This window comes from Pteropus medius, unplaced genomic scaffold (genome assembly GCF_902729225.1).
Source record: "Pteropus medius unplaced genomic scaffold, Ma_sr-lr_union100, whole genome shotgun sequence".
NCBI lineage: Eukaryota > Metazoa > Chordata > Mammalia > Chiroptera > Pteropodidae > Pteropus > Pteropus medius.
Genome location: NW_024340701.1, coordinates 2965387 through 2984727, shown reverse-complemented (window position 1 = coordinate 2984727; position 19341 = coordinate 2965387). Strand labels below are relative to the sequence as shown.

Genomic DNA, 19341 nt, shown 5'->3' with positions numbered 1-19341 from the left:
AGATTCCTACAAGTAGGCAGGATCAAAGCATATGTGCAGGTAGGGCTTTGGTAGATGTTGCCATTGTCCAAAATAGATGTACCAGTTTATACTCCTCCCAACAATGTAGGAGGTAAAGGCTTTTTTTTTTTTTTTTTTTTTTTTTTTTTTGACTTTTTTAATGGTGACATTGGTTAACAAAATCCAATAAGTTTCAGCTGTACACTTTAACGGTAAGGCATATATATATTTACACTCTGTGTTCACTTCCCATAGTTAGGTTTCTTTCTGTCACCACATATTTGACACCCTTTACCCCATTTACCTCCCCACTTCCACCTACCCTCTGGTAACCACTAGTCTATTTATTGTCCATGTCCATGTGTCTCTGTTAAGACTAGCATTTTTGAAGGTTTTATTTTAGTACTGTGAGAGAGGCTATATAAACATCTGTTGGATTGCGCAGATCATCCTGCTGTCTATGTGGAACCCTTACGTTTTGGTTGGCTGCCTTTGAGGAATAGTTTTTAGGTAATGTATTTCTTCACAGTAGCCATCCTATTTTAATGTCTCTAGTGAGAAACATTGAAATTAACACATTTTAGTGTATAATGAAACCAATTCATTTTTTAAGGCCTAGAATGAAATGGAAAGTAAAGCCTTTTTGGTATATCAGTGTGGGATAGTCAAATTGTTTTAATCAAGATTGTTCTGCTCTTAATTTAAATGACAATTTATATTTTAAATTCATAATATAAAAATAATACATGCTCGGGATTGGAATTTTTAAAAATGAAGAAAATGTAAAGTGAACTAATAAGACCCAAAGAAAATTGGCACTTTAGGAAACATAGTTGCAGTTTTACTATATATACAATTTTGTTTTTATTTTTTTGCTTAACATTATAAAATAGCTATTTTCATTTAATACTTGGGCTATACCCATTTTTAAAATTTGCTTATCTCTGTGAGTTGAAAAATTCATAGAAAGGGATTCATAGATAGGATTTTAATTTCATATAAGATAATTTTCTCAAGGAAGTGAGCTACTCACTAAAGCTTGTAATGTTCTATTATTAAATGTGTTTCCTGTTTGATCTTATTGTTGTTTTATTTTATCAATATTGAATGACTTTTACATTATAGGGCCTTGTATTTTGTCTTAAAACCATGACTGATATATAGATTTAGGAAAATTAATTTGCGTTCCTACTTTCAGTCCAGGAATCATGGATTACTTTCTAGGTTATCACATTTATCTCTTGAATATATCTGGATCATCAAGAATTAGATGTTCGAGCACTCAGATAAAAAGCACCATGAGGTTTAAAGCTGAAGACCTTTTGTTACTTGTATAGAATGACACTATTTAGAATAGCACTATTTAGTACTCAAGATAAATGGCCTACTTTGTTGTGTCTTTCAGTGTGTTGGCATGCATCAGTCCTGAAGCAGTGATCTCTGGATTAAACTACATGTCATTTGCTAATGTCGGCATGAGTGGCTTAAGCCCCAATGGTGTGGATTTGAGCATGGAGGCAAATGCTATAGCTCTGAAATATTTAAATGAAAATCAGTTATCACAACTGTCTGTCTCTCGATCAAACCAAAATAACTGTGACTCATCTTTTAGCTTTCTACATATTAATACAGACAGAAGCACAGTGGGGCTTAGTTTAATTTCACCAAACAACATGTCATTTGCAACCAAAAAATATATGAAGAGATATGGACTCATACAAAGCAGTGACAATAGTGAAGATGAAGAAGAGCCTCCAAACAACATAGATAGCAAGAGTGAACATTTACTGAGTCAGAACCTCACATCCATACCTGAGAAACTTGATTGTCGGAAGGAGTCTCCTAGGAATACCTGTGAAATCATTAATTGTCATGACGGCGAATCCATGAGCACCCACACAGATACGCCAGTATTGAGAAATATTACAAATGAAATTGTCAATTCAAAAGCAACACAGCGATTGAATGAAAATCCAGCTTTCTTATTAAAGAACCTTAAACCAAGTCCTGCAATGAACCTCAGAACTGGAAAAGCAGAGTTTACCCAACATCCTGAGAAAGAAAACGGAAGGGACAGTCCAATTTTTTCTGAAAGTTTGAAACCTTCTGAAACTTTGAAGCAAATGAATAGTATGAATTCTGTAGGCACCTTCTTAGATGTAAAGCGTCTCAGACAGTTGCCAAAATTATTTTAAACCTTTAACTTCTTGCCCTTTAGATATGAGGACACGTATCTTCTGAAGATGCTTAGAGAAGTCGCAGCTTTTCGGTAGTTTTGGGATTTCTAATCATTCTAAGGGTCACCCTGTTTCTTGGTAGCAGCTGATTGCGAAGAGCTGAACAAGTGGCCTGATTTGTCTATGAGATGGCTGGCTAGTAGGAGAGCTAAGTTAAGTTCTCTGTTCCAATCAAACTATTCAACATCACTGAAACCTTTTAAAAAAAAAAAACCTGAGATCAGTAATTTCAGCAAATTTAGGTAAACAGACACTATCCAACTCTAAATCTGAACTGTTCTTTTATACTGTACATTTTGAAAGATAAGTCTGTTTTCCTAGCATGTTGCATCTCTGCATCTATCCAGTATCACCTGAAAGAACATAAAGTTATCATGACCCTGACTAAATTAGCTAAATCAACCCTTAGTGAATTTAAGGGGAAATTTTTATTTTTTTTAAATAATTGAAGATCTTTTATATAAGGAGTGTATATGTCCTCTTAAATTAAGATGCTCATTTGTTAGTCTGTGGAAGTAAAACTTTTGCAATGTGGGTTGATGTTAATGTAACATTTTCAACATATAGCACTAATTATCACAGAATAAGAAAATTATTGGTTATGAGTGTGTTTTATAAACTTGGTGAATTTTTCAAACATTTTAATTTTTTAATAGAACTAAAATGTCTTAAATTTAATAAAAATGTTTAGATTGACTGTTTTCCATTGCCCTCTGTTAGAGCATATCCTTCTGTATTTTTTAAAAAGAACTTTTTAGACTCTCAACAAGTTAAATTATTATTCGGGTGTACACTTCACCGAGTGACCCCCAGTGATAATATCTTACATAACCATAGTAAATGATCAAAACCAAGAAACTGACATTGGGTACAATATTAGTAACTAAACCACAGACCTTCAGGTGTCACAAGTTTTACACGAACTCATTTATTTACTTTCTGGTGTATAGTTCTGTGAAATTTTATTACTTATAGATTTGCATAACCACCACCACAGTCAGCATACAAAACTGTTCCAGCACCACAAAGAAACTCTCTATTGCTACCCTCCCTCTAACCCTAACCCTTAACGAACCAATGGTCTGTTCTCCATCACTGCAATTTTGTCATTTTGAGAATGTTGACATAAATGGGATCACAGTACGTAACTTTTTGAAATTGGTTTTCACTCAGCATAATGTCTTTGAGTTCCATCCAAGTTGTTGAGTGTATCCATAGTTGCTTCCCTTTTCCCCACCTTCTTAAATACTAAGTTTTAAATTGTTATTTCTGAATATAAATGAAAAAAAAAAATCCTCATTCAACTGAGAGAGAAAACTTCTGCTGAAGTTAAAATAAGATGTCATTGCCTTACATTAAAGTTTGATATATAAACTGGAAAGAAATGTACTTTAGATCTCTAACTACTTTCTAACCCAGCTGGGGCTTTCTGAGGTAATAAGTTGCTAAAACAATTTATAGTTAGCAAGACCAAGTGTAGTCACATGGTGGTAGCTCTCTGCTGTTCCCCACTGGAGCCAGGGACCCATTTCTGAATTTTTCCTTGCGTTGTTGCTCTTTCAAGTTAAAATTAAGATGAGTTAATGGCAATGATGATGATTCTCTGTGTTTCTCTTTGTTTTCATAGGCTTTGGGGCTTTAGTTATTTTAACAAGTAGCATAAAAGTCCACTTACAGATCTCATTGGAATAAATTTTTAACGGAATTGTCAATGCCAGTGTGCTCTGTTTAACTTTAACCCTCAGTGTTTCATCAAAGAAGCGAGTGTAGGTACAATTTATATTACACATAAAAAACAGAATGTTAGTGAATTAACTGACAGCCTCATTAACCATACCATTATCACTGAGAACCCTGTAATTTTCACACCAAACAAGAAGCTTTCTATCTGAACAATAAAAACCGAACCTGAGGCTTTTTAGGCAAAATCTAATTCCATCATGTCTGTTACTACATCTAATTTAAGGCCTCTAATAAGATGTTTAAGCAGTTTTGGAGACTGAATTTCGACTGCAGATTAATTCAACAAAACATATCTCTACTAAATACATGTCCAGAGAAGAGGGACCAGCACTAAAGCCTATTCTAGAAAGTTCCCTAAGAAGAGTGTTTTACTATGGGAAATTATTTGGCAAATTAGTTACTATGATAGCTTTTAGGCATCTTTGGAAAAAGCATTAGTACTGGGGAAATTGGATTAAAAGACTTTGGAGATGATCGCCTCAAATGACATTTATCTGAATTTTACTTTCATCCAGCCCTCCAACTACTGTTGACAGATACATGGGTGCTACTTCAAATGGAACAAGGAAATGATGGAACTTCTATTATCCAGCTTCTGGGGGGAAATACCCCTTAGTCTGAGTCCTAGGCAATTGGCACCCCACTCCCTCATCAAACTTCCCCTCAACCTCTGAGCCCCTTGCTGGCTAATTACTCCATGCTCATTTGTCCTCTGCCTCACCCTACCTGTGCTACAGCCCTGCAGATGTGGATGTAGACATGTTAAGACATAAGTCTTGCCCTTTTGTCAGCTGTAAAGACTAGGGAACAGATACTCCCTGGAAAATAGTCACAGACCAGTATGTGATAAAAAGCCAAAATGAGTGATCCGGACTGTAAGGAGCCACAGCAGTGTAATCATGATAGTTTCCATCTTTTCAGGACTCACTAGGTGCTCACAGGGCACTGTGCAGAGCACATCATATGCATTAGTTCATTTAAGCCTTCTGGCTAATCCCAGCTGGTGATCGTCATTCTCATAGATGAGGAACGGCCTTAGGGAAATAATTTACCCAAGTTGCTACCAGAGAGTCAAGCTCAAGTATAACTCCAGATCTTAAGTTCTTATTAAGCCACTGAGAAATACAACTTCTCTGAGGCCTGAGGAATTCAAGGTTCTTCCTACGAGAAACATCTTCGGCTGAATTATTTTGAATACTACAATCAATACTGTCTTCAAATATACTATCCTCCAAGCTGCCCTGCCATATTTTCCCCCAAGAAGGCGTCCCCTTGCCCTTTAACCAGGACCAGAAATGACTTTTACCCGAGTCTGAAGTAGGCAGCCCCAGCTACCTATGTTAATGTTAAAGGGTTTACTTTAATAATTTTCATTGTGGTCACCTCCTACTGAGTCTACTGTAAGGGCTCCAGGAAATTAGAAGAACAAAAGGTTTTTCTGTGCCCTTGTTTTGTAGACATTACTCATAAGGTCAGAACCTTTCCTAGCCTCCTAGTTGAACTGAGGGCTCTATGCCTGCAAGATTAATGATAATGTCTTAGGTTGGCAGACTGCTTCACACTTTTCAAAGTATGCTTTCCCACATATTTCCTCATATAATACTTAAACCAAAACCTGACTGAAGTATGTATGACAGCATCATCAATCCTTTTTTTCAAATGATGAGACAGACACAAATAAGAAGATGTAACTAGGCCAAAGTCACACATTTATAGTTAATAACCTAGTGTCCTAACCCAGCAGCAATCGCTCCTTCCACTCTCTGCCCTGTGCTGTGACAACAGGTAACTAATATGCTGGGCATTGAGCTAGGTGCTGAGCACAAGATGAATAAGACAAACCTGCCCTGTAGGAACCTGATCTAATGGGGGAGATACATGTAAACGTTAGCAATACAGAGACATCAGTGCCTATAATAAAACTATATAACATGGGAGAATATATTAAGAGAAAGTGGGAGGAGGGCTATTCTGAGAATGTTCTAGATTTTTCCAGAATCTTGTAGGAGCGATAGGGAAAAGATGGGAAGAGGTGATATTTCTGATAGAGGGAACAGCTTGTTGGAAAGCGTGGAGGTATGTATAGGTACAGCACTGGAAAAGGGGGTTGTGGGCAGGAAACTAAAGATAGGAAAAGGATAAAATAAACAACTAAAACATTGAATTAGAAGTTAGCAACAGCTGGGTTCGTCTTGTCATTGCCCCGAATTCTGTGATATTGGGCAAGTCACCTCATATCACTAGACTTTAGTTTCCCATTATTTGAAGTGAAGACGTTAGCCATGTATCTTTGATTGTATGAACAATGATGCAGAAATAGGTTGCGAGGAGTGGTTTACAAGTCCATAGGAGAGAAAAATTTAGCATTGGAGCTGGGCCTTGAAGGATTTTCCACAGGCATAAATGAGAAAAATGGGATTTTTCCTACTTTTTTAATGTTTAATATATTTCATAATTTAAAAAGAAAAAGAATCCAATTTTCCCCACCAAAATGTTGAGTAATAAAATCTTTTCGAAAGGATAACAAGTTTTTCTCTAGCTCTGGATTATATGTTCCCTGTTTTTAAGGAGCTCAAAGTCAGTCCAGTATGGAAGAAAACATCAAACCCATGGAAAGGGGCTTTAGGGTTTGGGTGATGTTCTTTATCTCCTCTCTGCTTCCTAAACCGGAACTGTCTGGGTCACAGAGAACATCCTCAGAGGAAATCCTGCTTTCCCACTTCCTGGTCAGAGGCTGAACTCCAGGAAAAGGACGGATTAAGGGAGAGCCCTGTGTCCTGTCTCTTCACAGGAGGTCTGGGACCAGGAGGGCAAAAGGAACTAATTAAAAACATAATGGAAAAGATGACGTCAGGTATCCAAGCCGCGAGGCCCTCAAAAGTCACTTGGTTCTCGTCGTGCAAGTGAGGACACTGGGACCCAAAGAAGAGAGACTTGCTCAAGTTCACACAGCTTAGTAAGCACAGAACTGGGGCCCAGAACTCAGGACTTTATCCTCCCAGAACATACTATCATATGTCGCGGTATTTAAGTCAGTAAGTTAGGTATTAAACAATCAAACCCAGGCTCACCTGATTCCCTTTTACACCATAAGGGGGAAATAAAGGCGGTGTGTGCATGTGCACGTGCGTGCCCACACACGCACACACATACACTTCGCAGCCTTGCTTTGCTCTCATGGCTCCTTTGCCTCCAAACCCTCCATGGGTTCAAAGCCTTGTTTACCCTTCAAAACCCAGCTTAAAGGCAAAACCCACCCTCATTCCCTTCCCATCCTGCAAGAAACCATCCCAGAATCCTCTTATGGAAGCGATATTTTCTCCTTTGACTTTCCATAACCCTCTCCGGTCCTCTTCTCATCCTCTTTCAGATTTATTACAACCAGTTTGTAACCAGTTGGTTATGTGTAGGCATGGCTGGGAGCAACTCAAGGAGACAGACTATGTACGCTCCCCTCATACAAGGAGGAGTCACAGGGACAAGGTCTGCTGAATGTGTCAGCTATGTCTGGGGCTTTGCACTAGACTCAGGAGAACATAACAAAGAAAGAGAAGGCACTGTTAGAACCTGCTGTTGTAAAAATCCATTTATGCACGCACAGACACGTATTTGCAGAACCACACCCATCTAGCATTTCTCAAAGTCCTATTCAGAATCTCATTTAGATCTCACAGTAACCCTCTGAAGTAACGGAAGCAAACACGCACTTTCACTGCAAACACTCATACAACCATGGAGATTCGAGACAGAAGCAGATGAAAAGACCTGCCACGAGTGACAGGATCCTGGTTTGGGACAGCAGAATGAGGAAAGATGGGAGAAAGGAAGATGAGATTATGCTTCCAGATCTTTTTGAAGGTCAGAAACGACCTGTTATGGAGCCAGTACTGTTTGCTTACTGCATGGTGGATCATTAGGCTCACAGGAGAAAGCACTATTACATCTGTTCTCTTATCTAATCATTATAACAACTCAGTGAAGTAATAACACTAGTTAACATTTACTGAGCACATCTGCTATGTTCTAAGCCCTGTACATTAGTTAACTTACTCTTCACAACAACATATATGGTAGATACTTTTATTATCCTTCATTTTATGGAGTAGAAACTAGGAACAGAGAGGTTAAGTAATTTTCCCCAAGGTCCCACAGCCAATATGAAGAATCAGTATTCAAACCCTGGCAGTCTCGCTCCAGAGCCCTTGCTCTTAACCTGAGCATTATGTTAGGTTTATCCCTGAGAGGAAATGGAGACTCAGTGGTAAAGAGATGCGTCCGAGGTCGCACAGGTGAACTCAGGTCTGACTGACCTCAGAGCCCATATTTTCTTCTCCTTTTTCTCTTCCTCCTGAGGTAAGAATGTGTTTCAGTTCCCTAAAGCCCAATATTCCTGCCTTGGTAAAGTGATACCAGGTCACAGACACTGGTTGGAAGAGGAGCAGGTACACAGATCATAGCTGAGTCATTCCTGATGAATGACTTGCTCCAACCCCCCAGAATCATCCTAGAGGGACCTGGTGCTGTGACTCTTCAAGCCCCTTGCCTGTGCTCCCCACCCAGCACGGAAAATATCTGTGGAGATAAAGTCTACCACCCCCATCAAGACCTGCATTTCCTGAGCCACCCCAGGAAGGAGTGCCACTCACAACTTGTATCATCATGGAACCATTTCTCTCTCCTACAGAGGCCTTATGGGATGCACTTGAACATTCTCTGTGGCTGAATTCTAGGACCAAGAGGGCTGACCAGTTCTGCTTCCTCTAAGTTCATGCCCCAGTTTCCTGCTGGGTGGTGTTCCTCTCTCTCAATTTCTTTCTCCAGCTCTTTCTTTGTCATTCTTCTTTCTTCAGCATACATGTGTGGTGCTTCTACTATCTCTGCAATATGCTGGGGTACTAACAAACCAGACATAGTCCCTGTCTGGGAGGGGTTCTGTGGGGTGCACAGACACCCAGCTGTGTGTGTTTGGCACCATGCTGGAAGGATATTTAAGGGATACAGGAGAAGGAACCAGAGGCAGGACCTTCTGTTCTACTGAAAGTTCTCTGTACTCTTTCACTGAGCATGTTTTTGAGATTATTCCCTATTTTTATATCAGTAGTTTGGTTCTTTTTTATTGCTGAATATTATTCTGAGTATTGCATGAATATACTACAATTTGTTTATTCACCTGTTGATGGTCATTTGGATTGTTTCTAGTTTTGGGCTATTATGAATAAAGCTGCTATGAACATTTGTATACAAGAGCTCTTGTGGGTATATATTTTTCAATTCTCCCAAGTAAGTATATATTTATAAACTGTATGTTTATAAGGAACTTCCAAAGAGTTCTTCAAAGTGGTTGCGTCATTTTTTGCATTCCCTTCAATAGCATATGAGAATCCCAGTTACTCTGCATCCTCACCAAAACTTGGTTTCATTAGTCTTTTAAGTTTAAACCATTTTAATGGGTGTGTTAGTTATCGAAGTTTTAATTTGCATTTCCTAATGCAAGTTTGAGCATCTTTTCATAAGACTTTTGTCTGTTTGTTTAGCTCCTACAGAGTCACAAGGGATTTAAACCAGGACATATCTCTGTGCTATCCAAAGTGTCCAAGACTTTGAAGTGGTTTTTCCAACATAGCAAATATTATAGTCTGCAGGAATGGGGAAGACATTGGGTCCAAGTTGATGTGGGTGCCAACCAGCTGAGTGACCTCGAGTGAGCTGAGCCTCTTTGCCCAACTGTAAAGTTAGGGCCACACTAGCAACCTGGCAGGGTTATTGTGGAGGATGAAATGACAGAACAGAGCAGGGAGCAGTGCAGGCACACACAGCAGGTGCTCAGTACATATAGCCCCTCAGCGATCCAGGGTCTCACCCACAAGTATTTACATGTACAGAAGGGCCAGGGCCCTGTCTGAATGACCACCAGCAACTATTTGCTAGCCAGAGGGCTGGTGGCCACACACATGTTCTGTCCTTTTCTGACAGCTCTGGGAGCTGTCTGGGAGCAAGACCATTGAGGCAGAGCTGTCTGGGCTTCTCTGCTTATGAGGACAGACGAGCTTAGGCACTCTCTTCCATAAGTGTGGGGAGCAACTTCGGTCTTCCGTATGCTTTTCTAAGAAGCATGGGTTAGGAGACAGCTTTAAAACATTAGGAAACACAATGCTTTCTTAATACATTCGTTTATTTTACACTGGCCTTTGCTACAGAGGATTGTAAAGTAGAGCACTAGCTCTCAGATTTTTGTGTGCATCAGAAATATGGACATCAGATTTCCAGGCCTCATTCGCAGAGTTTCTGATTTGCAGGCCTGGGTGGGGCTGGAGAATTGGCTCTTCCAACAAGTTCCCAGGTGAGATTAATGGTCTTCTTTGAGAACCACTGAATTAGAATGAAATCCTTTCCATCTCTGATAATCACGATGGCAGCGCTTGAGTGTGGAAGCACAGAGCTGACTCTCCCCACATTTAAGCTTGGAATTCTGGGCTCATGCCTGCTTACTGATGGGGCAAGTGTTTTTCCAGGGCAAAGAATGAGGACAAAAATGGAGACAATGGTCAAATGCAAGTAGAAGGAGAAACAATGACATCTCCTCAGATCGGAGTTTTTACTAATAAAAATAATCCTAAAAACATTATGATAGACCAACAATTATCATCTCCTGTCTACAGATGAGGAAAGTGAAACTCAGAGATTAAGTAACTTTCCTAGAAACATACAGTTGGCAAGAGTGGGAGCAGGGATGGGAACTAGGACTGCCTGAGTATTGTACCTGTTCTGCTGCCCTGTAGCAGCAAAGCCTGACTGCCCTAGGTGTGAATTCTGGTGCCACCGCTTCGCCAGCTGGGAGTTCTCTGCATGCAAGTCGCTCAACCTCTCTGTGCTTTAGTTGGCTCCCTACAAAAGGGAGGAACTGGTAGTCTCTCGTGCATGAAGCTGTTTTAAGAATTAACTGAATTAGTATTTATGAAGTGGTTAGGTCAGTACCTGGCACATAGTACTGCCATATAAATGTACGTATTTAAAATAAACCTGGCTGCCCACCAGAGTGCCCACAGATGCATCCCTCCAGAGGGCAAGCTCAGGGGAGAAAGCTCAGAGATCCTCTATTACCCACAGTTGAGGTAGGCAGAAACACCTGAAAGCCTCAAATTTGGGGTTTAGAGAGAACTCAACCTTTGGTGGGAGTGGGGGGTCAGGTCTTAGAGTGGCGACATTGTCTCAGGCTCTAAGCCTGTCTAGGCTGTTCTCTACAGGCTGCTCCACTCCAGGACCAGACTCCAGACTGACCAGTCTGGGTCTCAACCCCCTCTTCCCCTCGACACCCCCAATACAGGAGCTCCACCGGTTTCCTGCAGAGGCCTCTGCATGGGGTGGGTGGAGGAGGGGTGGCATTTCCTGGCAGGGCTGCGGACGGCGTCACCGGCTCTTGGACGCTCTGACAGCGATGACCGACAGGCACCAGATGCTATTTCGGGCGGCGCCCCGCTCAGCGCGCAGTTTCCGTTTTTTCCATGGACTGTCGGAAACAGGGGTTGGGGAGGGTTTAGGGGGGATGGGGACAGGTCAGGAACGGTTGGCAGAAGCTAATGGAGGGAGATGGTGAACATCACCTCCCCTAACCGGTGAACAGAAGCCTGGGCACACTGCAGCAGGGCTGGCTAAAGCCTTGCGTCCCTGTTTCTTCCCCCACAGCCCTTGGGCAGGGTCATTGCCCTGTAACATAAGACAACAGTCTGTAGATAGCTCAAAGGCACCTAAAGTCGAGGAATTCAAAACCAAATTCAGACCCTTCCCTCTGTCCTTTGACCTTCAGGCTACTACCTGAGCAAAGGAGAGCCAGAAATCCAGAGGGTTCCTGGAGCTACAGGTTTCCTGCCTGCCCAGGGTTCCTGGATTTCTCCTTCCCCTTCGTCCCCCAAATTCTTACAAACAGATTTTATATCCTAAATACAGGTCATCTTCATCTGTCTCTTGCTATCTCTTCTGCCGGCACCCCAGTCCACGCTCCAATCTCTCTCCTCAGACTACTGCATCAGCCTCAGAACTAGCCTCCCCATATCCATCCCACTCACCCACCCACACACACCTCTTTGCCACCTTGCAGCCAAAGAACCTTCTAGAAATGCAAATCTGATCCTTTATAGCAGCAGTCTCCAATCTTTTTGGCACCAGGGACTAGTGCTCCTACGAGAATCTAATGCCTGATGATCCGAGGTGGAGCTGAGGCAGTGATGCTAGCGCTGAGGAGCGGCTGCAAATACAGATGAAGCTTCGCTTGCTGGCCAGCCCCTCACCTGCTGTGTGGCCTGGTTCCTAAATGGCCACTGACAGTACCGGTCTCAGGCCCAGGGGTTGGGGATCCCTGACTTATAGGATACTATGCCCACCCTCAAACCAACTAAATAAAGTGGTTCCCTCACTCCACTCCCCCACTCCCCATCCTTTGAATTGTCCACGGGCTTGCTCCAGCCATAACCAGACTCTTTTCTGTTCCTTTCATGAACCTGAAGCCCTTTTGCTTTAGCCCTTGACCCACCCAAAAAGGCTCTCCATGCTCACGCATCTTCCCATCCCTCAGATCCCACTCGGAGAGCTGAATTCAGGCCACATTTTCCCAGGGAAGCGTTCCGTCTGGGCTCTCTGCTATGGGAAAGCCAGATCTTTTTTCGCAGGGGCTGGGAAATATGAAATGACTTGCCCATCAGTGCTACAGCCCAAGGGTGGCAGAGCTGGGCTTCGAACTCAGAATTATATGACTCCCACCCTTCCTATTACGTGATGCAGCCAAGCAAAGGCAATGAGGACCAGAGGAGGGAGAGATGAAAACTAACCCCTGGCATTGAGGCTTCAGGCAGAAGTGGCAGAAAGGTTGAGAGGAGGAGGACAATAAGGCAGAAGGAGCCGCAGCAGCTCAGGCTCAATGGAGGGAGAGTTTGACATGATATCAGTGGGTGAAGTGGGCCTGGAGCCATGTGGAGAGAGTGAGAGATGGAGCTGAGCAGAACACAGAGACCCCTACTCAGGGTCTCTGCTGAGCATTTGGTGTAGCTGGGCCAGGGGAAGCCTGTGGCAAGTCTAGGACTCTTTCTAAGGACATGGATGGCCCCCTCTCCCATGGAGGATTCTGTAAAAGTTACCTGTATCCACATGGCATCCTGACTCCCACCAGAGAGCTCAAAAGGAACAGAGGGGACAGGTTGTGCTGAATTGACCATATCTTTACAGTGAGTTGTCTTGATGGCCAAAGAGGGGCCAGGACTCAGACTGCAGTCACACACTGGGCTCAGTCCTTGACTAGGACTTGGTCTGTGACTAGCCAAGGGGCTTTTCTCCTAATTCTCAGGTTCCAAGAGGAGCTCAAAACCAGACAGAGATGCTGGAAGGACAAAGCAGCCTGGCACGGTGGGTAAAGCTGAGGGCTTGGAACCTGGATACTTGAGTTTGGGTCTCGGCTTTTCCTCTAGGTCACTGTAAGCTTTGACCAAGTCACATCTCTCCATGACTTAATTTCTTTCTCTATAATCATAACCAGAACCCCCTATGCAAGTGCATATGATATGATATAGGGCTCTGAGCTGGGTGAGGTTTCATAGATTATCATCCTCACCACCATCTTTTAAAGATCATTTTATTTAATCTTCACAACAATTTTGTGAGGTAGGTATTATCCCCCCATTTTACAGATGAGAAAACTGAGGTTCAGAGCTAAGTGACTTGTAAGATTTGAACCTATGCTATTTCCACTCCACTGTAAAAATAAAACCAGATTCCCTTCATGGGCCGAGCTCAAGTCTCTCACCTCTTCCTGAACTCAGATTTCTTCTTGTTCCCTGCAGTGAGTTGAGCCCAGATCCCTCCTTCAAGCCTAGGCTCTAGCTACCCTTCTTCAACAGCTGGGCTTTCAGAGAGGACTCTGGTGCTAAATTTAGTTAAAACCCAGGCTCTACCACTCACTAGATATGTAACACTGGAAAAGTTACTTTTATCCTCTGTGCCTCAGTTTCCTCATTTATACATTGAGGGTAATAATAGCACCAACCTCCTAGGATTACTTATGAGAATTGAGTTAATATTTGTAGAGTGCTTAAAACAGTGTTTTAGTAGCAAGATTAAAACATTTAAACTATTATGGGAGGAGGGATGTTCCTGGACTCTTGGTTCAGCCTGAAGCACAGTAGAATGGACATTTTACAGTGATCCTAAAAGATATATTCATCCCTACGTTCATTGCAGCATTATTCACAATAGCCGAAATGTGGAAGCAACCCAAGTGTCCATCAATAGATGAATGGATAAAGAAAATGTGGCACATATATACAATGGAATATTACTCAGCCATGAAAAGAATGAAATCTTGCCATTTGCGACAACATGGATGGACCAGGTATCATACAGAGAAAGACAGGTATCATACCATATGATTTGACTTATATGTGGAATCTAAAAAACAAAATAAACAGAAACAACAAACTCAGATGCAGAGAATATTTTGATGGTTGCCAGATGGAATGGGGGTGCTGGGAGGATGAGCGAAGAAGGGGAAGGAATTAAGAAGAACAGATTGGTAGTTACAAAATAGTCATGGGGATGTAAAAGATAGCATAAGGATAATATTGTAATAACTATGCATGGTGTCGGATGGATACTAGATTTATCTGGGTGATCACTTCGTAAGTTATATAAACGTCTAATCACTATGTTTTACACCTAAAACTAATATAACATTGTATGTCAACTGCAATAGAAAAAAAAATTTTTTTAAAGAAAGAATGGACATGTTAATCTCTCCACTGACACTGGTTGTGCCTCCATAGGGCCCCTGCTGCTGCTCAGTCCGTGACATTCCAGGCAAACAGGCTCCATTTTAGAGCAGGGAAGAGCCAAGGCTGAAAGAGGTGGGGGATCTGGGAGGAGCCGGGGAGTTTTCTGGGATAAGAGGAACTGTTCATTGAAATCTGGGAGTTCTGAACACTGGAGAAAGAATAAATGGGGGTAGGTTTGGGGGGATAGTGATGGTTTTTGTGTCTGGTCTTCAGAGGCAGGGACAGAGTGCTGCGATGAGAGTCGCTGAAAAAAGGTATCTGGAAGGCCAAGGGAGGGACTGAGGTGGCGGGGAGCCCGGGTTCCGGAGAGACCTCGGGCTCAGAAATGGGGCTGGACCCGGCCGGTCCTAGCCAGCGCTCCCAACTCACTGCGCGGCGCATTCCGGAGCCGGTCCCGGCGCCGCGCAACCAGTTCCCCGCTCCCTGCGGTGAAATTGCCAAATTAAAATGAATCATTTGGCCCGTAATGGCCGAGGCGCTTATCGGGGGCGAGCGGACCCGCGGCAGCGCCTTATCTCCGCGGCGCACACGGCCCCGGCGCGCCTGGGCCCATGCTAACTAGGCCTGGAACGTGAGCGGGATTAGAGCGCGCTGGTGCAGGAGCCGGTGGGCGCGCGCGGGCGGGGCACCGCGGGCGGGGGAGGGCCACCGCACCACAGACCAGGCCTCAATATGGCCACACGCGGCCCCCCGTAGCGGCGAAACGTGAGCAATTTTGGCCTTTTTCTAGGGGAAAGCCACCCGCGCCTTCCACAGACTTCCCCATCCATGTCCTCCCGCTTTCTCCCTATGCTCTCAGCGGAGCTCTTCGCTCCTTTTCCCTCGGCTCCTTTGAATAGGGGGCATTTTCCACGGACGCCGTCAAGCTCGCCGCCGCCGCCCCTCCCGCCTCAGAGACTCTCTTCCTTCCTTCCCCTTTTTCCTTACGCAATATACAGAAATGCGCGAGGCGGTGGTTGGTTTTCATTTCTTCTTCGTGGTTGTGTGCATGCGGTGGGATTGTGAGAGTGCGTGCGTGAGCGGTGGGCAGTGTCGACTTCTCCCGTGTGTGGTCTTGGCGATCGGTTGTGGCTCCGAGTGGGATGGTGTCTGCGCTGTCTGGGTGTGTTCATTTGCGTTCTTGGCGGCCCTTCTGCGTTTTCGTCGTTGCGTATGTTAGTTTGCCTTCTTGACATGGGTCTGGTTCTCTGTAGGGGGTTGTGTGGCCTTTGCAATTGCGTTTGTGAGGTTCCATTGTTGTGCTGGGCCCGTGTGCTCTTGACTACATGGGATTGTGTGTCCACGAACGATTGCGTTTGACTGATTTCGTTGCGTCATGTTGGACAATGTGCGGGCTGACCAAGTCGGTGTGTGGGGCAGAGTCGGGTTCTCTTTACTCTGCTTCCTTTCCATGGGGCCGGACCGTGTGTGGTCCTGTCTCCTGGGTTGTGTGCTTGTGTGCTTGTGTCCTTTAGAAGTGCATTTGCACATCACTGGGGGGTGGAGGGGAGGGAGAGCGAGAGATGGAGGCGCAAGTTGAGGAGGCGGCTTGGGGGCGGAGAGAGGGATTTCACTTTTTATTCCAAATTATGATGTATTCAGAAGCCAATGTTGGTTCGGTTGGGCAGACGGAGCCCGATCCGCGGCTGCTCTGTCCCGAGGCCAGTCTGCGCCTCGGTGTTTCAGGAATTTGCTAGTGAATGGCAGGCTCTTACAGGCTCCAAGCTGAATTGTGCTCGTCGAGGCCCGCGCCTTCCAGCGTGTAGCCGCCAGCTTCGGTCCCCGCCGCACTCGGGCTTCGTCCGTTTCTGGTCAGTTTCGCGGGTAAGGCCGCGGGGGTTCTGCGGGAGAGGCCCGGACAAGACAATGGGCGCATTCTCCTGGTCTCGCACCTTGGGGTGGGGATCCTCGGGCCCATCTCCAAGAAACATTTTTCCACCCCCTCGCCGGGTGAGCAAGATTCCCGCGTGGATCCGGTACCCGTCGCATCGGTGACCGGGGCCGGTTCCGAGGAACGGGGTCAATGCTGCCCTAGCTCAGGAAGAAAGGATTTTGTTTTGTCAGTTATTATAGTTGTTAATATCATCATCATCGTCATCATCTTATTTTAGTTAAAAGAATCGTCCAGGAGCAAAGCGGCTTTTCCCTTTCAGCTTCTTTGGACCCTTAACAAAGCAGCGCGGCTTCCCCCCGACTAGCAGTATATGTGGTTTTTTGTTTGTTTGTTTTTTGTTTTTTGTTGTTGTTGCTGGTTTAGAGTAGGGAGATAAAATGGTGAGAGGGACAGACATAGAGACTCGATCATACGGCAAAAATTAACATCGGGTATAAGTGGATTTCTCTTCTTTCCACCCCTCCCCCCGTGTGGATTAGAAGAGGAGAAAGAAAATCTGCATTGAATTGAAACTGGAGAGAAGAATTATTCCTACATTTCCACCAAAGTCTGGGCAAAAAGAAGGAGGCCTATGCAATTAATTCAAGACTTCCATGCGTGATCATAAATTAGATGATTTAGGCAAAACAAATTTTAAAAAACCTCCGAAAGAAAAAAAGGCAACCTAAATCTCGATACCGCTACATCCTGGGAAGCAGTAGTGCGTTTGATTTTACCCTCCCTCCCTTTGCCTTGTTTATTGCTGCGGGGAATAATTAGAATTCTCCCCTTTTCTGCTGGTCTGAACACCAAAAAATCGAAAATCGTTGTGTGGGGACGGTTGAGGGGAAGACAGGGGCTTCTTTCTCTCTTCTCCCTTCCTCTCTCTCTCTGTCTCTCTCCCCCCACCCTCCTTCCTTCTTTTTCTTTCTCCTTTTTTTCTTAATCACTGGGAAGAAAACGGGATCTGGATTGATCAGATACCCGCCCGCCCCATCTTCGGATCCGCGCATTCCGACTTCATTCTTGCGGGAAAGCAGCCTTTCAGTTGGGTTCTGGTTTCGCTTTGGGCTGGAGGTGGGCAGGTGAGGGCCATGGAGAGAATGAGAGGCTCAGAGGTTTTGCCGCACGCATTAGGGTCTGAAAGCTGGATTCCCCTTTTCCAACACACATCCCTGCACCCGCCCAGGCCAGGCTGTGGACGACTCCGCGCCGTGGCCTCAGCTCTGGCCTGACCTGGTTCCAGAGCCAACCGCGTAGACACGTCAGTGCTTAGAAAACACACTCGGCCACACAGAATCAGACATCCCGGTTGGAGGGTCCGAAAATGTTCCGGGCAGTCTGCGGTGGGGCTGTTGTCGGTGGTGCTGGACTAAATAGTTATTCCTGATTGGTCAGGTGTATGGTTCTTTTTTTTTTTATGGGGAGTGAGGGGGAGGCTTCAGACACCTGCAGATTGGGGGTGGAAAGCTGTTCGTGATTCCCTGGGCTGGTTGGCGAGGACGTGAGGTAATTCCTAGCCATTGACCCCCATTTCTCTCTCTCCCTTCCTCTCGCCCTCCCTCTTTCTCTCCACCCCCATTTTTTCCTGGAAACTCGCTCTGGGCGCGGCAGACCGCCCAGGACCACGCTACGGCCTAACTGCTGGTTTCTCAGGGAGAGAGGGGGAAGCAAAGACCCCAGTCCACGACCTGGACCTCGGCTTCCGCCCCTCTCCGGCGGAGGAGTGGAGATCCTAATCAGAGGGGGCGGTCTCTCTAAATATGCCCCAGGTGAGTTTGGGGGAAACGGGTATCGGTGGAAACAGTGTCCAGGAAGGCCTTGGATTCTGGTCCAGGGTCGAGAAGGCTCAGGACAGAGGACAGCCCAGTCTCAGATGGAGGGGGAAGAGAGGGCGAACCAGAGCTGGGAATCTGGGATCTGACTCTGTCGCTGAATGTGGCCTCTGTGCCTCTATTCTATGGTTTCCAGCAGGGCCTTTTCCTGGGTAAAAACAGCTAGTTGGACTTAGTCCCCAGGCTGCCCCGTCTGTCCTGGTTCTGTGAAGTTTTCCAAGGTTCCTAACTCCGGTGCGTCTGTATCCGGGTGGTGCAGGTTGCCTGAGCCAGGGCCTCCGGCAGCAGGGAGAAGGCGGCGGCCATCCCGCTTAGCTAGCGCAGCCCCAACTCGGGTGGGACAGGACTGGGACCTAAGGCCTAGGGCGTGGCCGCGCTGGAACCCCCTCCACTCCAGTGGCAGCCGAGAAGGGGTTCTCTTCACTGGAGATGTTGGTTTTCGCCTATGCTTGGGGCTCCCCCAGGGTGTCTTGCTGGTGTGCGTGCTGTGTGAAGACAGGAGGCCTGGTCTAAGGCGGTGGCTCTAGCCCCCTGGCACGGCAGAGAATTTTTATAGAAGAAATTCTCCATTTTGGAATTGGGAGCCGCCTGAGACCTGGTGCCTGCCCTCCCAGGAACTCCCCGGATCCCCTGTCTTGTTCAGGCACACACGGAAACGTTCTGGCCTTTGGCAACAGATGAGAATCCGGTGTTGGGGGCTGTGAGCTGGGCTTGGCCACACAAAGAGGATTGTAATGGTCGAATATTCTAGTGCCATTCAGTTTGAAACCTCCTCCTTCATCTTCCCCAAATAAAAACAAATAAACAAACACAAATTACTCAGGCTTTCCTTTTAGTAATCTTAATCCAAGCCAAGAAAT

General features: G+C 44.9%; 2 protein-coding genes across 7 annotated transcripts in view; both read left to right on the top strand.

The window, feature by feature from the left end:
• The window catches only part of STIL (STIL centriolar assembly protein), a 39539-nt gene extending 36601 nt beyond the window's left edge, over positions 1-2938 (top strand). For 5 of the 6 annotated variants that reach the window (XM_039885495.1, XM_039885504.1, XM_039885512.1 and 2 more), the window contains one exon: positions 1406-2938. In XM_039885495.1, the coding sequence (XP_039741429.1) occupies positions 1406-2195 (790 nt within the window). In that variant the 3' untranslated portion in view covers positions 2196-2938. Of the gene's footprint in view, positions 1-445; positions 511-1405 lie in introns of all 6 variants that reach the window. The other variant, XM_039885542.1, reaches the window with a different exon arrangement.
• Positions 2939-18260: 15322 nt separating this feature from the next.
• Positions 18261-19341, top strand: part of TAL1 (TAL bHLH transcription factor 1, erythroid differentiation factor) — a 12204-nt gene continuing 11123 nt past the window's right edge. The window contains exon 1 of the mRNA XM_039885478.1: positions 18261-18418. The gene's annotated coding sequence lies outside the window, so the exon portion shown is untranslated. The remainder of the gene's footprint in view (positions 18419-19341) is intronic.